General features: G+C 40.6%; 1 protein-coding gene across 2 annotated transcripts in view; it reads left to right on the top strand.

The window, feature by feature from the left end:
• The window catches only part of MED14 (mediator complex subunit 14), a 73,650-nt gene that overhangs the window by 40,995 nt on the left and 14,924 nt on the right, over positions 1–17,731 (top strand). For both annotated transcript variants that reach the window (XM_026513310.4, XM_026513311.4), the window contains exons 16-23: positions 3,020–3,096; positions 8,670–8,830; positions 8,921–9,067; positions 9,722–9,813; positions 10,760–10,912; positions 11,230–11,499; positions 14,812–14,952; positions 16,498–16,609. In XM_026513310.4, the coding sequence (XP_026369095.2) occupies positions 3,020–3,096; positions 8,670–8,830; positions 8,921–9,067; positions 9,722–9,813; positions 10,760–10,912; positions 11,230–11,499; positions 14,812–14,952; positions 16,498–16,609 (1,153 nt within the window). The remainder of the gene's footprint in view (positions 1–3,019; positions 3,097–8,669; positions 8,831–8,920; positions 9,068–9,721; positions 9,814–10,759; positions 10,913–11,229; positions 11,500–14,811; positions 14,953–16,497; positions 16,610–17,731) is intronic.

Here is a 17,731-nt window from a genome sequence, read left to right as displayed (position 1 = left end):
AGAACCAGAATAGCTGTGATTTTGTTCATTTTGGGAGGGATGGGGTTGAAATTACAGCATCTCGTGGTATACCTGTAAAACATGACTTACATTATTTTGTCTTTCTGATTTCCAAATTGTGAGTGTTCTGCTCTTTACGGAAATGGAAAATAAATTCTTCCTAATTTTAAAAAAAAAGGACAACTTTTGAGTATTAACATCTTACTTGCATACCTCTTAGTAGGAATATTGTCTCTTAGAGGTGGTTAGTTGATAAAGGGGTGGCTTATTTTTGAGTTGGTGAAGCCATACATATTGCTTATACACTAATAAAACTGGGTTCCTTTCTGAGAAACAGGTCAGAAAGAATATTAAACCTTGGGGCGCCTGGGTGGCACAGCGGTTAATCGTCTGCTTTCGGCTCAGGGCGTGATCCCGGCGTTAAGGGATCGAGTCCCACATCAGGCTCTTCCGCTATGAGCCTGCTTCTTCCTCTCCCACTCCCCCTGCTTGTGTTCCCTCTCTCGCTGGCTGTCTCTCTCTGTCGAATAAATAAATAAAATCTTTAAAAAAAAAAAAAAAGGAAGAAAGAAAGAATATTAAACCCAATTTTTAAGGAATAGACTTACATAGAATTAGTGGCTTTCAAGAATACACAGTTGTATCCAGCATGATCCCCAAACATGAGAGTAAAGGGCGGCAACAGAACCTGCATTTTTATAGTTCCAAAAAGGACTTTGGCTAAGGATTGGCATCCCTTTAAAGGGATACACCAAAACCTTAATTATTTCCCTCTATTTTAAGGGAATATAAGACTTTGTAAGACTCCTCCCCTTTGTAAATTATTGGGAATGAAGTGGAGACTTTTGCCACAATAAAAAAAAATTTAATATTAATAAAACAACTGAGGATACCCCCCCCCAAAAAAAAGTTTAAGAAGAGACCTGGGCATGTGGAAGTGAATTACTTCAGTGAAACCGGTGATGATAGTCTTGGGAAGACTTGTTGAACACTTTCATGCTTTAGAGCAGGAATTGCTAAACTTTTTCTGTAAAGGGCCAGATAGTGTTTTAGGCATTGTGGCTCATATGGTCTCTTATTACAGCTGCTCAGATCTGCTTTTGTAGTGTGAATCAGCCATAGTTGATGTTAAAACAGATGAGTGCGGCTGTGTTTCAGTAACACTTTATTTACAAAAACAGTCATTGGGCCGGATTTGGCCCATGAGCTGTTTTATGCTGACCCCTGCTTTGTAGGGTTTCAGGGTCTGAAGCCAGAGGGTAAGGTTTAAACTATGAAGGACAGGAATAGCCCAGAGAAGGTGAGGCCCAAAAACACGCATCTAAAATAGATACTCATGTCCTTGATGTCCTAGCTCCTAGAACTGTGAGCTTGATGAATGTCTTCTTGTCTGGGTACTGGCCATAGCTCCTAAACTACAGTGTCCATGCTTCCTATCTACTTGACTGTGTTCTTGGGCTTTTTTATTGTGCCCTGTATTGATGACATGAATGTCATTCATTCACTACCTTTGTAGTGGGAAGTAGGCTACATGGTACCCAGGGACAGTGTGATGTCTCTCTCCCTGCCTGTTCTCCACCCTCACCACCCACAAAACTTGGAAAAACTTGTCTTTGTAGTGCCCACATAGACTAACACCTGTAGACATAGTCCTCTCGGTCCCCCTTCCCTGTGCTCCTATGCCTGTTGCACACACAGGACATGTAAAAACATTGTATAGTAGTACTCTGTTGAACCCACTCAAGCTCTTAAACAGCCTATTTTTTCTTCTCTCAATGAAAAAGCCATGTTGAAGACAAAAGCAAGTGCATTTTCTGCCTAAAGTACTTTATACTGAGATGTGAATAACTCAGTCTAATCTTACCAGGGATGTTAATATCTCTGATCCATAGGACAGAGACAGTGTTTCTGAGTCCTCCTACATTTGGTTTCCTTTTGAATCTGAACTATGGCCTATTTGTTCAGCAGCTATTTTTCTTTTTTCTTTTTTTTAAGATTTTATTTATTTGACAGAGACAAAGAGCAGGGCTCAAATACTTAGGGCTGCTTTAAACCCTTTCTGGAACAAGGTGGGTATAAATAAATAGCCTGCCATAGAAGACCTAGAAATACATGCCAAAGGCAAGCTTCTCTTTGGTAGAGCATCAGATGACTTTTTGGCGTACGTACATAACCTGCAGTTTCACTGACAGGGTCTCAGACATTCTCCCTGCCTTCATCTGTTTAACTCACTTTCTGAGTCCTCCAGTTGGGAAAGCTGTCTCATTGGGTAAATGCATAAATTGGAAATCTTTTCTTCTTGGGTTTCACACAGGAAGCAGTTTAATCGTTAAAAATAAAAATGTATCCCAGAGGGGCTTCTGGGTGGCTCAGTTGGTTAAGTATCTACCTTCAGCTCAGGTCATGGTCCCAGCGTTCTGGGATCGAGCCCCATGTTGGGCTCCCAACTCAGCGGGGAGCCTGCTTCTCCCTCTCCCCCCTGCCTGTGTGTTCTCTCACTCACTCACTCTCTTTCTCTCTCAAATAAATAAATAAATAAAATATTTTTTAAAAATGTATTCTGGAAAAGTTACACACTAAAAGCTATTGTTTGTGACTAAAAGTGGGATGTGACTATGACTCAGACTTTGTTTTGAAAAGACATAATTAAGAAAGATATAAGAAAACCAGTCTTATTTTACAGTTGCATCATTTGGAACCACCAGGATTGATTCTGGCTGACTTTTGGCTCACTGCCGAAGTAGATTAGTCTCCAGAATTCTAAAGATTTGCCACCCAGAGATGTTTTTTGTTGTTGTTTTTTTTTTAACTAGAAGCTCTGGGTCATCTTTGGGTTTCACAGGACTTAATATAGTTGCCCAGTAAATCAGATGATGGAGGACAGCGTGCATGTCTAACGTTGTAATTTTGGAACAGAGTGGCCCTAGAATAGGTGACATGAGAATAGACACTAGTACTTAGAAAAGGTAGTTTCCATTGTAAAGTTGGTGGTCTCATCTACCTGCTTTTCTCTTACCAGTTGTCCAACCTGGAGATTCCCCATCAAGGAGTGCAAATGGAAGGTGATGGCTTCAGCCACGCAATTCGCTTACTGAAGTAAGTCCCCGTCCTGTGTCTCCCTCAGTGCCGCACATTAGAGCCACGGTGCCAGAGCTGCTCCTCTCCCGTGACATAGCGTTAGGCAGAGTTCACCTGTGGATGTCACGGATTTCTGCACAGAATTACTGTGGTCTGGGGGAGGCTTCTTTTTCACCTGCTGAGTGGAGATCCAGCACCACTTGGTATCTTAGGATGTCTTTCCTCTGCATTTATTGGATGTTTACTCAGTGTGACCGTGTATCAGGCTTGAATTCTGCTAGGGCCCTTCGGGATGCTGTGGGTTTATGTAGCAGGAGGATCTGAGCTAGTTCAGAAGCCAGAAAGGGTATCCCTGAGGAAGTACCAGTTGTATTTGGACTGAAGGAGAGGTGAGAATTAGCGAGAGGAAAGGGAGATTTTGGGGTGGGGGGTGGATTGCGCGGTGCTGACTAGAAGGGTTAACTGCTAAGGTCTTTCTCTCGCCTCCAAGCAAGCTCTGTGCCCTGGAACTGAAAGGAGGTCAGAGTGACAGGAGTTGAGAGAGACGAGGCTGGAGCTCAGCTGTAAGTGAGAAGGGATCAGATCCTGGAGGGCTTTGTAAGTGTCCTTAAGGAATGTAGATTTGATCCTAATGGCAGTAAGAAGCCATCAGGTGATTTGAAGCAGAAACTGACATCATTAGCTAGGTGTTTTTGAAAGCTCATTCTGAAAGCCATATTGAGAATCAGTTGGAGGGGACCGAGACAACTGGTGAAATGGGTTGCTGAAGCGGTTCACGTGAGTTGTTGGCAGCCTAGACCTGGGAAGTTTCCACAGGGACTTAGAGAATGGAATATTCAGGGGTTGGTGAGGAGATTGATGCTGAAGGTAAGAAAGAGGAGAAGATGGCGCAGGTGCCTGTTGGTTTTATCTTGGGCACGGGATGGGTGATTGTAGTGTTTTCTGAGATAAGGGGCACCGGAGATGTGGGTTTGAAGGTGAGGTGCCTACATATCCCTTTGGCCAGGCAGGGCTGGATCTCAAACTCTGGCGACAGGGCTGGGCTGAAGAAGTCAATGAGTCATCACCAAGGTGATAGTAATTGAGCTGGGATATTAAATAGATGGCCAGGAAAAGAGTATACAGAGGGAGATGGGCAGAGGGCTTGGCTCTAGATGGATCAAGGACCAGGGGCCAAAGGATGCTTAGAAGGAAAGACAACATGGTGCGTGTGCTATGGAAGGCGACCAGGATGGATGTACAAAACTAGCGTGCTGTTTACGAGATCAACCTTTCTGGTGCAGAAAACAGTTTTTTGGGGGTGGGGTAGGGTGAGCGTTTGTATTGTTTCTTAGACGTTGCTTATAAATCATTGAAGCAGTTTTTCTTTATCGAATTCCTCTGACTACCAAGACATGGCAGCTCTGCCAGCGGAGCTTGGAGTTTTGTTACTTGGGGATCAGTTGGTTTCTGTGGAAGATGGGAAGGGCTAGCAGATAGCACGCGCTCCACCCGTGTGTCAAGGTGCTCGCTTGAGACAGATTGGAAGAACTAGGAGAGCTTCCTTCCTGGCTATCTGAACACCATCTCTACAAAAAGTTCTTGGGAGAGAGAGCTGGTCTTGTAATGGAAATCAATAAGAAATTGTAATACTTTTAATGGCTTTTGGTTTTAAGTTACTTCTGCCTAAAGTATAGCGGTTTGAGGTTTTGTGTTTTGGTTTTTTTTTTTTTTTTAATCTTTTCACTCTTCTTGGCAACTGCAGATAAATAGATAATGTAACATTTGTGTTCTGTTCTCTTAGTTATGTTTTTCATGTTTTTAGGAGTCTTAAAATATCTTGTTCTCAGCATTTTTGTGAAGAAATTTCAATCCCCTTCCTTCTTGAATTCAAGAGAACCCATAATATTATAGTCCTACCTAGAAAGGAAGCACTTCCTATTTTTTAACTTCATTTAATAATAATTTTTAAAAAGTCTTTATTATATCCTGGCTATTTTCTTTATTTAAAACTTAAAAGGAAAAATACGGAGAAATGGATAAATTAAAGATAATCAGTTTGTCTAGTACCTGCTGTCCATTATGAAGATTATGGGGATAGGGTAGAGAAATGAAGAAGGAAACAGTAAACAATAAATGTCTAAACATGATTTTACTAAATTAAAATCTGGCATAAGTCTAATTAGTATATAATTGCTCTAATGCATTTAATCTTTAGAAAGTCTTAAGCTTTTATTCCTAGATATTTTAATACTAAATGGGAGTATGAATTGATACATCAAAGCTTTAAAATTGAGGGACGCCTGGGTGGCTCATTGGTTAAGCGTCTGCCTTTGGCTCAGGGCGTGATCCCAGAATCCTGGGATCGAGCCCCGCATTGGGCTCCTTGCTCCGCTGGGAAGCCTGCTTCTTCCTCTCCCACTCCCCCTGCTTGTGTTCCCTCTCTCTCTGGCTGGCTCTGTCAAATAAATAAATAAAATCTTAAAAAAAAAAAAAAAAAGACTGCATATTACAAAGGCAGAGGCATTTTTTTAAAAAAGGCTTTAAAATTGAGCACGTTTTTCTCCTCTTTGTTAAAAATATGTTCTGTTCATGTTCAGCTTATCTTTTTTGAGACTGTTGAGCAGTCATCCTTGAAGGATCTGTGAAACTATCATGGTAAACACCTGAGATTGCTGTGGTTCACGGGCCTGTTGCCTTGTGTAGATTCCAAAGCGCCTTGATCCGACAGCACAAATGGCTCAGGTCTCAAGAGCAGCATGCTCGCAGTGCCTACATTTGAGCTCTTGAGCAAACTTCCCACCTTCTTCCGAACTAACCTTACACCACCGGGCAGTGGTGCTGGTCTGCTATTTACACCCACAAGGTTTTTTCCTTCATGTCCATTGTGTTTCTTTGCCTTTTGTAGCTTATGCAGATAATGCATAGGCGCGTTTGGTTTTTGGCAAGGTTTGTGACTCAGCTTCTGTCAGTTGTGTGACTCAGTCCTTCTGCATTTGCATATGCAACCTTTATAAAGCCCTCTTCACTTTACTTGTGGGCACAATTGCACTTCTTTTACTAGCACATTCAGTGATCTCCCCGCTTGTGCACCGTGGGGCCATAATGTGGTTACTGATGTTTGTAAAATCCCTCAGAATGAAACTGACATACAGCACACAGTGGCGGCCATAAAGGAGTAGAGCTAACACACATCTGCCTGGAAGACCAGAGCCCAGTTCCTACATTCTTCCCATACTCAGAATTACAGGAGAAACATCAGTCAGGAGTAGCTGTTCAGATCAAAAACGTTTTTTGGATTGGTAGAAACTTTCAGATAAGGTTAAGCCATTGACCAGGAAACATCTTCCTCAGTTCTTCATATTTGGTGACTATGATAGTATTTTGCAGTATCTTGAGTTTGTAACAATTTTGTTTCAAAAGGTTTCCTTTTGGGGAGAACTATCCATTTTCCTCCTCACATGGGGGAGGATTAAAGTTACAATTGTAGTTTACTCTGATACATTTGTAACCTTAAAAGCAAGTAAATAGTTTACAGTTTCCTTGAAGCTGAGCCAGTTACTTGAGTATCGCAGATGAAGCAGGTGACATAGAATGAAGTGTTAGGGTCATGCTGTCCCTCAGAGCATAAATTGAAAGTAGTCTTACTCTTCTTACCTGAAGACATGCTGCCTTCTATGTGTTCATTTTCTAACCAGATGTATTTCATGAAACACCTATTTATGTGAAAGGAAGATAATGGACTGCGTTTATATTTTTAAAACCAAGATTTAAAAATCGATCTGAATTGGCTGCTTTATAACTTCTATGGGTTTAGGGATAAGGATAAGTAAAAGTCCTCCGTATACCTACGAAATTGACAAGCATATATGCAATGTATGCAATTTCTGTAATTACCCCAAATACCATTAGACAAAATATTTCTGGTAGTGAGTGATAAAAATTATGCAGTATGAAAGATTAACTTTTCTTAAAAAAAGATTTTCATTATTTGAGAGAGAGCAAGCACAGGAGCAGGGAAAGGGGCAGAGGGGAAACAGACTCCTGGCTGAGCAGGGAGCCCTATGCAGGGCTCATCCCAGGACCCTGGGATCATGACCTGAGCCAAAGGCAGATGCTTAACTGACTGAGCCACCCAGGCGCCCTGAAAGATTAACTTTTGAAATGTTAAAAACAAAACAAAAAAAAGCTATACATTTGAGAGGGGCTGTGGTGGAATTTTTAATTAATTGAGAAAATTTTAGTACTATGTTAATTTTCTTTTTATGCAACCTGTGTAGCTGTTTTCTCCCCTAGAAATTTTTTTATCGTCTGCAATCTCTGTCTCTCTTTTGCCCTCTTAGATTGTTTATTCTGGGCAAGTGGTTCTCAACCCCAGGGTGATTTTGCCCTCCAGGGGACATTTGGCAACGTTTGGAGGTATTTTTGGTGATCATTAACTGAGAAGAGGGGGTAGGAGGTACTATTGACATCTGGTAGGGAGAGGCCAAGGCTACGCAACAAATAATTATCCAGCCTCAAGTGTCCATATTGCTGAGGTTGAGAAACCCTATTCTAGGTGTTTCTGAATAAGAGGCCTGAATCAAGATTCCATATTTCCAATTGTTGTTAGACTTAGATATAGGTAATCATTATACCAAGTCTGAGAATTAGCCCATCTTCCCTAGGAGTTAAAGGATAATGTGTAATTAAAAAATATATTATCTCATTATGTCATCTATTACTGAAAAAACAGTGAAAATATATTGCTTCATAATGTTTTATGACAAGAGAGGCCATAAAGCTGTAAGAGGAAAATGGATAGGTATTTTACAACACAAAGCTAATACATTCTTTTTCTATATGTGATATATTTAAGTGAAAATATGTTAAATGAGTTAATACATGCAAAGCTTCATCACATGAGTGTTACCTCTACTGAAGGAGGGGGAGGAGAGATAATGAATCTGGCATTTTACCTTGCCATCAGTGAGTGAGACTTGGTTTTACCGCAAAGGGAGCTAACATACATGAATACCTATTATATCAGCTGCCATGAGCACTTTACCTACAGTGTTGTCATGTTTTAAAATCAGTGACCCCATAAGGTAATTATCTCCATTGTGTAGTTGGAAACTGAAATTCAGAGAGGTTAAATGTGGCTGGGTCAGAATTAGAACGCAGGTCCCTGACTCCAAAGCCTATGTTCTTTCCACTGTATCATTCTGTTCTCAAAGAGTGGTTTTACAAGTATTCTATTCCCCTTAGCTTTTCCTTAAGGATGTTCTAGGTAGATTTCATAGAAAGCCAATATCCTTGATTTTCACTCTGAAGAATCAGTGTTTCTAATAAATAGGAATAAGGATGAAGACAGACACACTTTGTTAAAACACTGAGACAAATACTTTGTTAAAGCAAGAGGTCCTGATCTGTATTGATGTGAATAGAAGTGGGTTCAGTGCTGTGAATTGCCACGAATTGCTATGAATCGCTTCCTTCTTTTGCAGAAGGCGCCTAGTAGTGGAGCTTGAACGGCAGCTCTCCGGTGATACCCTGACTGTTGTTGTGTAGATTGTGCTCTTGTCTTTCTGTGATGCGAAGTACACTTGATATGCTCTGTCTTTCGTTGCCAGAATTCCTCCCTGTAAGGGTGTGAATGAGGAAACCCAGAAGGCTCTGGACCGCTCTCTTCTTGATTGCACTTTCCGATTGCAAGGTAGAAATAACCGCACGTGGGTGGCGGAATTAGTGTTTGCGAATTGTCCGCTTAATGGCACTTCTACTAGGGAACAAGGTGAGATGCTTCACACACTCTGTCTTTGCGTATTTCTGGGGTTTTCTTTTTAGTATTGATAGCTATTAATCCTCTTTTTTAATCCTATAGGGCCATCGAGGCACGTTTATCTGACATATGAAAACCTGTTGTCTGAACCGGTTGGTGGTAGAAAAGTGGTTGAAATGTTCCTTAATGACTGGAATAGCATTGCACGGTTATATGAGTGTGTGTTGGAATTTGCACGTTCTCTACCAGGTACATGTGATAATCTTCCTTCTTGGGGGGTACCCCCCCTTTTTTAACTGAAGAAGTAAAACATCATTTAAAAAGTTTTTTTCAAAAGAATATCCAATGAAAAATAAGTTTCCCTTCTACCTCAGGCTTTCCCCAGAAACAACCACTGTTAAGTTTCTTATGTATCCAGAAATTTTTACTCTGAGCTCTACCATATTATAATAATAGGTAGTATTTATTGAGAGTCTACTATGTGCCATACAATGTAACAGACAGTTTGCTTGTGTTAACTCATTTAATCCTCACAGTCACCCTATGAGGTAGGTGAGTTATTCCTCATTTCACAAATGAAGTCACAGAGACTGAGCAACTTGCTGAAGGTCGCACAGCTAGTAAAGAGTAGAGCTGGAATTGGAACCTCCTAACTGCTGTGCTATACTGCTTCAGTATCTCCGCCCCTGCCCAGGACCCCTTCTGTGGAAGTGGACATGGAAGCCCACTGTCTATGCCATCGCTTTCCCTTTTTTATTTTTAATTTTTTTTTTACCGAAATTATGTATCTAGAGATCTTTCCAGCTAGGCATATGATACTGCCCAGTGCCCTCTTCTTCAAATATGTGTTTTAAAGTTTTGCATGCATCATCTTAATCTCCTTTTTGCTTCCTTTCTCTTTAGACATACCTGCTCATCTAAATATTTTCTCAGAAGTCCGTGTTTATAATTACCGAAAACTTATCTTGTGTTATGGAACCACCAAGGGAAGCTCAGTAAGTCTATGAACTAATTAAAACTGAAGTTCCTCTCATAAATCCTTTAAAAATCAAGAATTCAAAAGTTATGAAAACTGCCTTGAAATAATTGAGGACTCAAGTAAAAATGAAGGTTATAATGGTAAATTTTAAATACTTCAATATATAGTAGACTAGCGTACTATAATGCTTAACTCTTTAAAATCGAAAGTGAAAATTAAACCCTTTTGATGATAATCTTGTTGAGTTTTGGACCAGGTAATGTACTTTTGGTGTTTGTTTGTTTGTTTGTTTTCTTTACCGATTTCAGATCTGGTTAGCAACATGATTGCTATAATGAAGATTATCAATGGTTTTGAACAATGCTGTATGTTTATGCTTTTAAGGTCACATGATTATTAACATGGTTTGATCCTGTCTCAGTCTTAAAGGCATTCCCCGCAATCTCTGTTTCCTCATTTTCTTCCCACTCCATATGTAAAGTCCTAGAAGTTTAGTGTAAAGATTCAGCCAGCTGGCTTCTTTCTGGACTCTTCCACATCAAGTAATATCAGAAATCAATTGAGTGTTTTAGAATCTATAAACCGAAAGCATCTGTGTTGGAAGTGGTTTCCTTTCCCTTTATGACAGTGCTCACGTAGAGGGTGACTTTTCTTCAGTCCTAGGTAAAAATGAAAAGTAAGAAACACCAGTGATAATTTTCAAATAAAGTTTAATCCAGATTTAGCACCTTCTCTTTCTGTTTTATTTGGCGGAAGTGGGCTGATACACACCTACCCTGCGGACGTACCGCTCCATAGTAACAGCACTTCCGGCAGTTACAGAGCCCAGTCTTCTGGCTGGCTTTCCAAAAAGATCTCGTGTAGATCTTTGGCATTTTGCCTTACTATTTAAACATTGTTTTTTCTTCTACTTGAATCTGTTACTTTCTCTGTTTCTGAAACATGTAATCTCTTTGATTTAGATTAGCATCCAGTGGAATTCCATACATCAGAAATTTCACATTTCTTTGGGCACTGTTGGCCCAAACTCAGGTTGCAGTAACTGTCACAATACCATTCTCCATCAGCTTCAGGAAATGTTCAACAAGACACCAAATGTGGTTCAGTTATTACAGGTAATGAAGTTTATTTTCTGTATAAAAATATGACTCCGTTGGTGTTAGTCTCATGTAAAACGAAAAATCACATGGGCTTAACTTGTCTTCAGTGACAAGGGTGCGTGTTTTTGTCTTTTATGTCTCGCAGTCTTCTTGGAGGAATTGCTTTGATTCAAAGTGGACGCAGTGATGTAGTTTGCATTCTCTTCAAGAGAAAGGTGTATGGAATGTGCCAGGAAGCCCTTGGCTCATTTATGACTGTTAGACATGGAACATTCTGCGGCTTTAGCATTTGCACAGAAACAGGCTGCCCTCACTGTGTGTATTCCTTTTAGGTACTCTTTGATACTCAGGCTCCGTTAAATGCCATCAACAAACTCCCCACTGTGCCAATGTTGGGCTTGACTCAGAGAACCAACACTGCTTACCAGTGCTTCTCCATCCTGCCACAGTCTTCCACCCACATCAGACTGGCCTTTAGGAACATGTACTGCATCGACATCTACTGCCGGAGCCGAGGCGTGGTGGCAATACGGGATGGTGCCTATAGTCTTTTTGATAATAGCAAGTTAGTGGAAGGTTTTTATCCTGCACCCGGACTAAAGGTAACTGCCTTTACTATTCTAGCATAAGTAAACATAAATATCTCTAAAGCAATTCCTTTAAAAGGGGGAAGTAATGGGGAAAAGCAACAAATTGCTGTTTAATAAGCAGCTATGTTAGTTTATCACCTCTGCAGCGTCCTTCCGAAGGAATGGGAAGTTCTTATAAAGCGCTGTGCCTATGTGTATGAGATGATAAAATCTCCTTTCCTTGTAATGCATAAAGGTGGATGATACGAAGAGAGTCCTGTTTGCTAGTTGGAACTTTAAGGAACCTCAACAATGTCTTTCTCATCAATTATTGAGAAAGTTTGATTCTTCGGTTTAACCATCAAGTTTTTTTTTAAATGTAGGGTCCTGGGCCACAATCCCTGCAGATTCTTGTTTAATAGCTCAATTGTATGTGCTTATAGTTTAGAGTCAAATAGTTCCAAAGGCTTGTTTTGAAAATTAGTTGCTTGCCATTTTCCTGCTCTGTTTTCAACTCTTAGATGGTGATTCTCTTGGTATTTACATCCTTATCTCTAAATAACATGCTTACATTGCTGTTTGTGGACTTCTTAGTTGGGGGGCATTATCTGATCCTCACAATGGAAGATGAGGATTTAATTCTTTTTTAATTCTTATATGCCTCTTTGTCCTCCCTGGCTGCTCCCAGTATGCCTTCTTTCTTTCCTCCTATCCTTGCAGTATGGTTAGGTAGCAGTTTTGATCAGGTGATTTTTCAGTGTTCTCATAAATATGTAAGCACTGTCCTCCAAGCTTACTATAATTACTTTTCCTTTCTTGTTCAACATTTTATTTTCCTGGGGGTTACTAATTTACTTTTTTTGCTTAACTTGTGTATACTTACCACTAACTCAACCTTGAAGTCTCTCCCATATATGTAACTCTGCCCTTAGTGCGTTCACGTATCAGAAACCTCGCTGGTTTCATCTTGAGGAAATCTCTTCTACACCCCTCTGGCCTCCCAATCTGGAATGGCAGTGCCCCAGACCCTTTGCACAGTCTTGATTTAGGAAGCTGTAGAAGGATGGGGAAGAGGGAGAGTCCTTGGCTTCTCTCTTGCGTGGCGTGCCCTATGGCGTGGACCACAGGTCTTTTTCTTGATTTACGCCATTGTTTTGGTAGAATACCTTCTATGTAGTTTCCTGGGAGAAGGTACGTGGGAGCTTATTTTGAGACTGTGTGTGCCTAAAAACATCTTTTATTTACCCTCATCTAATTGAGAAAATGGCTAGGTGTAGAATTCGAGATTACAGTCATTTTCTGTAAGAACTTTGAAGACGTTGCTCCATTGTCTTCTAACTTCCACTGTGGCCGTTGAGGTGTTTAATCTCGTTCCAGTTCTTGAACCTTACGTAACTGAGTAGGCTCTTTCACTCTGGAAACTTAAATCCTTTTGCTCTGGGAATTTCCTTGTATCATTTCTCTATTCGTCTCTGTTTTCTGTGTTAGCTCTTTCTGGCACTGCTACTATTCTGATGTTTGGTATCCTGGACTTATCCTCTGATTTTCTTATCTTTTCTGTTTTTATCCTTTGTTTCTGGGAGATTTCCTCATTTTTTCCTTTCAGTCTTTCTATTTTTGATAATTTTTTTTTTTTGCCATCTTTTAAAAAATTTCCGGGAGCTCTCTTTTGTTTCTGTGTTCATTTTATGACATCTTTTTTGTATATGACTATCTTCTCTTCTCTTACCCCTTTTCTTCCTACATAATCTCCATTTCATGCACCTTGCTTTTTTGTTGTTTTGATCTCTTTCATATTAGTGATTCTTAACTCACAGCTCTTACTAGAAGGTGAGACTTGCTGACTGTGGTCTTCATTGCAGGATGATCTGCTTGGGCCATTTCTTTGGGTAACTCCCAGTGTCAGTAGATTTAGGTCTTTTTGTTGGGCTGGTATGAGTACCAAGAGAGGAGTATTCAAGTCTCTGCATAGATGGTGTGCATCTGGCCCCCAATTTTTGGCAAATCAAATAAGAGAAGGAAACTACTATTTTTAACATTCAGTATGTAAACTTTAATCTTCTTTTTTTTTTTTTTAAAGTAATCTCTACACCCAACGTGGGGCTCGAGCTCACAACCCCGAGATCAAGAGTCGCATGCTCTTCTGACTGAACCAGCCAGGTGCCCCACAATCTTCATTTTTAATACGGCATTCCTCTCGATCGACGCTAGAGTCCCCCTAGTCAAAAACCCTCCACCAGAGTGGTAGAAGTCAACCTCACTCAGTGAGAGTGACAGAGGCTCTGGGAGGCTTTCAGTGTCTCTTAAAGAGACTTTCAACCAGTCCTATTTTTAGTCTCACTTTCATCCCCACTTCCAGAGATGTCTAGTGCTGCCAGTTCCTACGTGTCTTGAGGATCTGGACGGAAATAGCTTTGCTTCTTGGCTTTTCCCAGTGCTAGCTTTAGGATACAACTTCCTCACATTGCATAGTTCACTTACCACTCAGCCATCTGCTCCGCAGCCTCCAGAATTCATTGCTATTTTTTTCTTCTCCCATTCTTTCTGTATTTGTAACTTATTGCTTTAAAAAAATTTTTTTTTAGGAGTTTCAGTGGGGTACTGGGAAAAGATAAAATCTGTGTTGTGAATCCATCATCTTTTAGAAATCAGGCAGTGTACTTTTAAAAGCTTTCGAGTGATCTGGTAAGCTTTTGATCTATGTTTTTGAAGATAGGGAAGATGGAGAGTATTAAAAGGAAGAGAATGCTTGAGACACAAACTCTGGTAGTCTTGCTTAATTTTTGATGACATATTCCATAAAATGAGATTGTCCCACTCTTGGTGGTTCAAGATTTCAGTCATGTAAGATAAAAAGAGGAAAGATGGCTTAGTTTCTGTATTCAGTTTTCCTCTGTCATATTTTCTAGCTTACAAAGTGAGGACTCTCACCAAATAGGAAATTTCCCAAGTCATTTAAATTACTTAGATGGCCAACATACAACTTTTTTTTTGTTTCCTGCATTTCTGGTTCAGAAGTTAATACGAAAATACTTTGCCCTGGTGTGAGGAGGTACCAGGGTATACGTCTCTCTTCAGCTTTGTACTTACACAATACTTCTTAATTGACAGGATTTTTAACTTAGATGTTGTTTCTGTTGTTGCATTTAACCAGTTTCCTCAGTTTCCCCCCTTCAAAATTATCAATATATCTTCCAGGTTGTCCTCATAATAGTGGCTGTGTACCAGACTTCTGTTTTAGAGATGGGCATAGTATATTTGTTTCTCTTAAAATAGTCTAAATGATTAAAAATATCTTATAAAGTTAAGTAAAATAATCTGAATTCTACCTGTTTATATCCATAGACATTCCTGAATATGTTTGTTGACAGCAATCAGGATGCTCGAAGAAGGTCTGTAAACGAGGACGATAATCCCCCTTCTCCCATAGGAGGAGATATGATGGATTCTTTAATCTCACAGCTCCAGCCACCATCCCAGCAACAGGTGACGTCTAGCTGAAATTCCAAATGGTATCACATTTGCATAACTTAATGGGTTCTTCAGGTGTCTGAGCATCTTTGTTGAAAGGTGAGGAGGTCCTTGGTGGGCCCAAGGTGTCCAGGAAGTCCATATGAAAAAATAGTGACAGAGGGAGAGAAAGAGGCTTCTAGTGATGTCAACAGTACCAGAAGTAGCATTAACCTCAGACTCGTGCACTTAAAATGATGTGAGGTGAGCAGCCATGTAATCGCAAAATAAGATGATACCCAAACAGCCGGTAAGCACAGAAAGGGTGTTCAACATCATTTGGCATCACAGAAATACAGCTTAAAACCACAGTGAGCATTATCGTACTCCATACCCACGAAAATGGCTTTAAGAAGAAAATCGATCATTCTTGGCAATATTTGGTATTAGCAGCAACTGAAACTCATTTACTACTGGAGGTAGTGGTGTTCAGCAGTATTCCAGAGCACTAAATCTGAACATTAGGCATACTTCTGATTTAATAATTCTCTTAAGTATATGTACAACAGAAATGCCTCAAAAAACACAAGAATGTTCATAGGAACGTTATTTCTGTAAAAAGTGTAAACTAACCCACATATCAAGCAACAGAATGAGTGAATAAACTGGGTCTATTCATACAATAGAATACAGAAATGAAAAAAACAAACTATTGCTACATGTAACTACATGGTGAATCTTGCTGACATAATGTTGAACAAAAGAAGCCAGACACTAAGAAGTACATTCAGTATTTATATGAAATGTGAAAACAGGCAAAATCAAGCTTGAGTGACAGAGGTCAGAATAGTGCTCACCTTTGGGGAGGTGATAAAGCCTTGGGAGGTGTATGAGGGAGGCCTCCGGGGCACTGGTAGTGTTCTTCAGTGTCTCGATCTCTGTGGCGGTGACATTTGTAAAAATTCATCAGACTGGACGTTTTCTAAACTTTGTGTCCTTTACTATATGTGATTTGTACCTCAAATAAAAAACTAGGAAGGATTACATTGTCCTAGGCTTTTCATTGCTGGAGATGAAGGTAAAAGTGAGGAGAGTTCAGGTTAAACTACTGTATTTTGTTGCCTTTAAAAACTCCGCCAAGTGTAAGATGCACTGCTTTTTATGAACTGCCAGAAACAGCACTGCCGGTTAAACTATGCCATGAATTGAAAGATACACCCTGATTTCAGAAATGCTAAAGTGTTGGGGGAAGACTCTTAGAATCCGTGAAATGGTAGATAAACAATACAGATAAATCAGTGATATGGTAGATAAAATAAGCAAAAAACATCTTCAGGGATATAAGCAATGGTATTACAAGGTCAGGAGTGAGTTCTCTTGCTGTTTTTCAAACATTTTGAAAGTCAGTTTTTAAAAACTTGTGTTATTGATGCATATTTTACACATTTTCGTATCTCAGGATTCTTGTTTGGTAACCAGTGAACGTGTAAAGGTTAACGCTTCAGCCGTGTGCTGTGCTGTCTATATGATATACTATACGCGCATGGCCGTTTGAGCAGCATGTACTTTTTTTCTTTTCAGCCATTTCCCAAACAGCCGGGATCATCAGGTGCTTATCCCCTTACTTCGCCCCCTGCGTCTTACCACAGCACAGTTAATCAGTCTCCCTCTATGATGCACACACAGTCTCCAGGTAAGACTTTACTTATTCTCTTGTCGTGTTCAGCATACGTCCAGAACATACCCAGACACACACACACACAAGCACCACACATGTAGTCTAGACCTTCAGAGACCACTCCTTACCTGCTAGGTGTCTGCCATTCATTCCTTACGGCAGGGTTGTGAAACCTGCGTTCGTGATTCGGGAGCGCTTTAAAAGGTCTGAATTGAGTGGAGGTATTGTCACCCAGAGCCAGGCTCACGGCACAGCTCCAAGGAGTGCTGATCACAACACGATCTGTGTCAGGGGCCGACAAACCGAGTCCTGCCCACCACCCGTTTTTATAGTTTTGTGGGAACCCAGCCACACGCATTCATGCAGTGTCTGGGGCTGCTCTCCTGCTAGGACGACCCCTTACAGAACAAGTTTGCTGAGCCCTGGTGTATATGAAAGGGCCCGGCCCCACAGACCGGGCCAGTGCACAGCCTGCTTGTCCAAACAAAATGGCTCTGTTGGCAGCCCCATGAAGTGCACTATAAAATTGCTTGAGGATGCCTAATTTTTTACTTGTAACTGAAGTTTGTTGGTATCACTTAAGCTCCTGCCCTGGGCCAGATGCTCCATGGCACTGGGGATTCAGCAGCGAGCCAGATACCAGTCCCGCTCTCAAGCGTATCGTCTAGCAAGGAAGACGGGTATCAGATTTCTTGGGTAGATGACCCCTTACCTGCTCAGCAGAGATGGCAGAACCACAGATGAAGATTTGGAAGTTATTGTCATGTCACTGAAGGTCATTGAAGGCTGAGTTGAGTGGGTGAGCTCAGCCCCTGCCGAGCTGCCAGGAGCAAGGAGCAGAATAGGAGACATGGGCAGAGAACCCACGGGGCGTGTGTTTCTAGGATATGAGTGAGGTTTTATGTAGAAGGAAGTAGAAATAATAATTTTGAAATAATTATAGTAGCAGACAGATATATAGTGCTTGCTGTGTGCCAGGCTGTCTTCTGAGCACTTTATCCATTTAATCCCCACAGCAAACCCGCAGCTGAATATCTAAATATGACACTTAAAGGTTAACTTAAAGGTTGATCAAGTTGATGAACATACTGCACGTAAGGCACTGCATTAGGTATAGAACGTAGAAAATACGAAATC

This window comes from Ursus arctos, chromosome X (assembly GCF_023065955.2).
Source record: "Ursus arctos isolate Adak ecotype North America chromosome X, UrsArc2.0, whole genome shotgun sequence".
Classification (NCBI taxonomy): domain Eukaryota; kingdom Metazoa; phylum Chordata; class Mammalia; order Carnivora; family Ursidae; genus Ursus; species Ursus arctos.
This window is presented reverse-complemented; position numbering and strand designations above follow the sequence as displayed.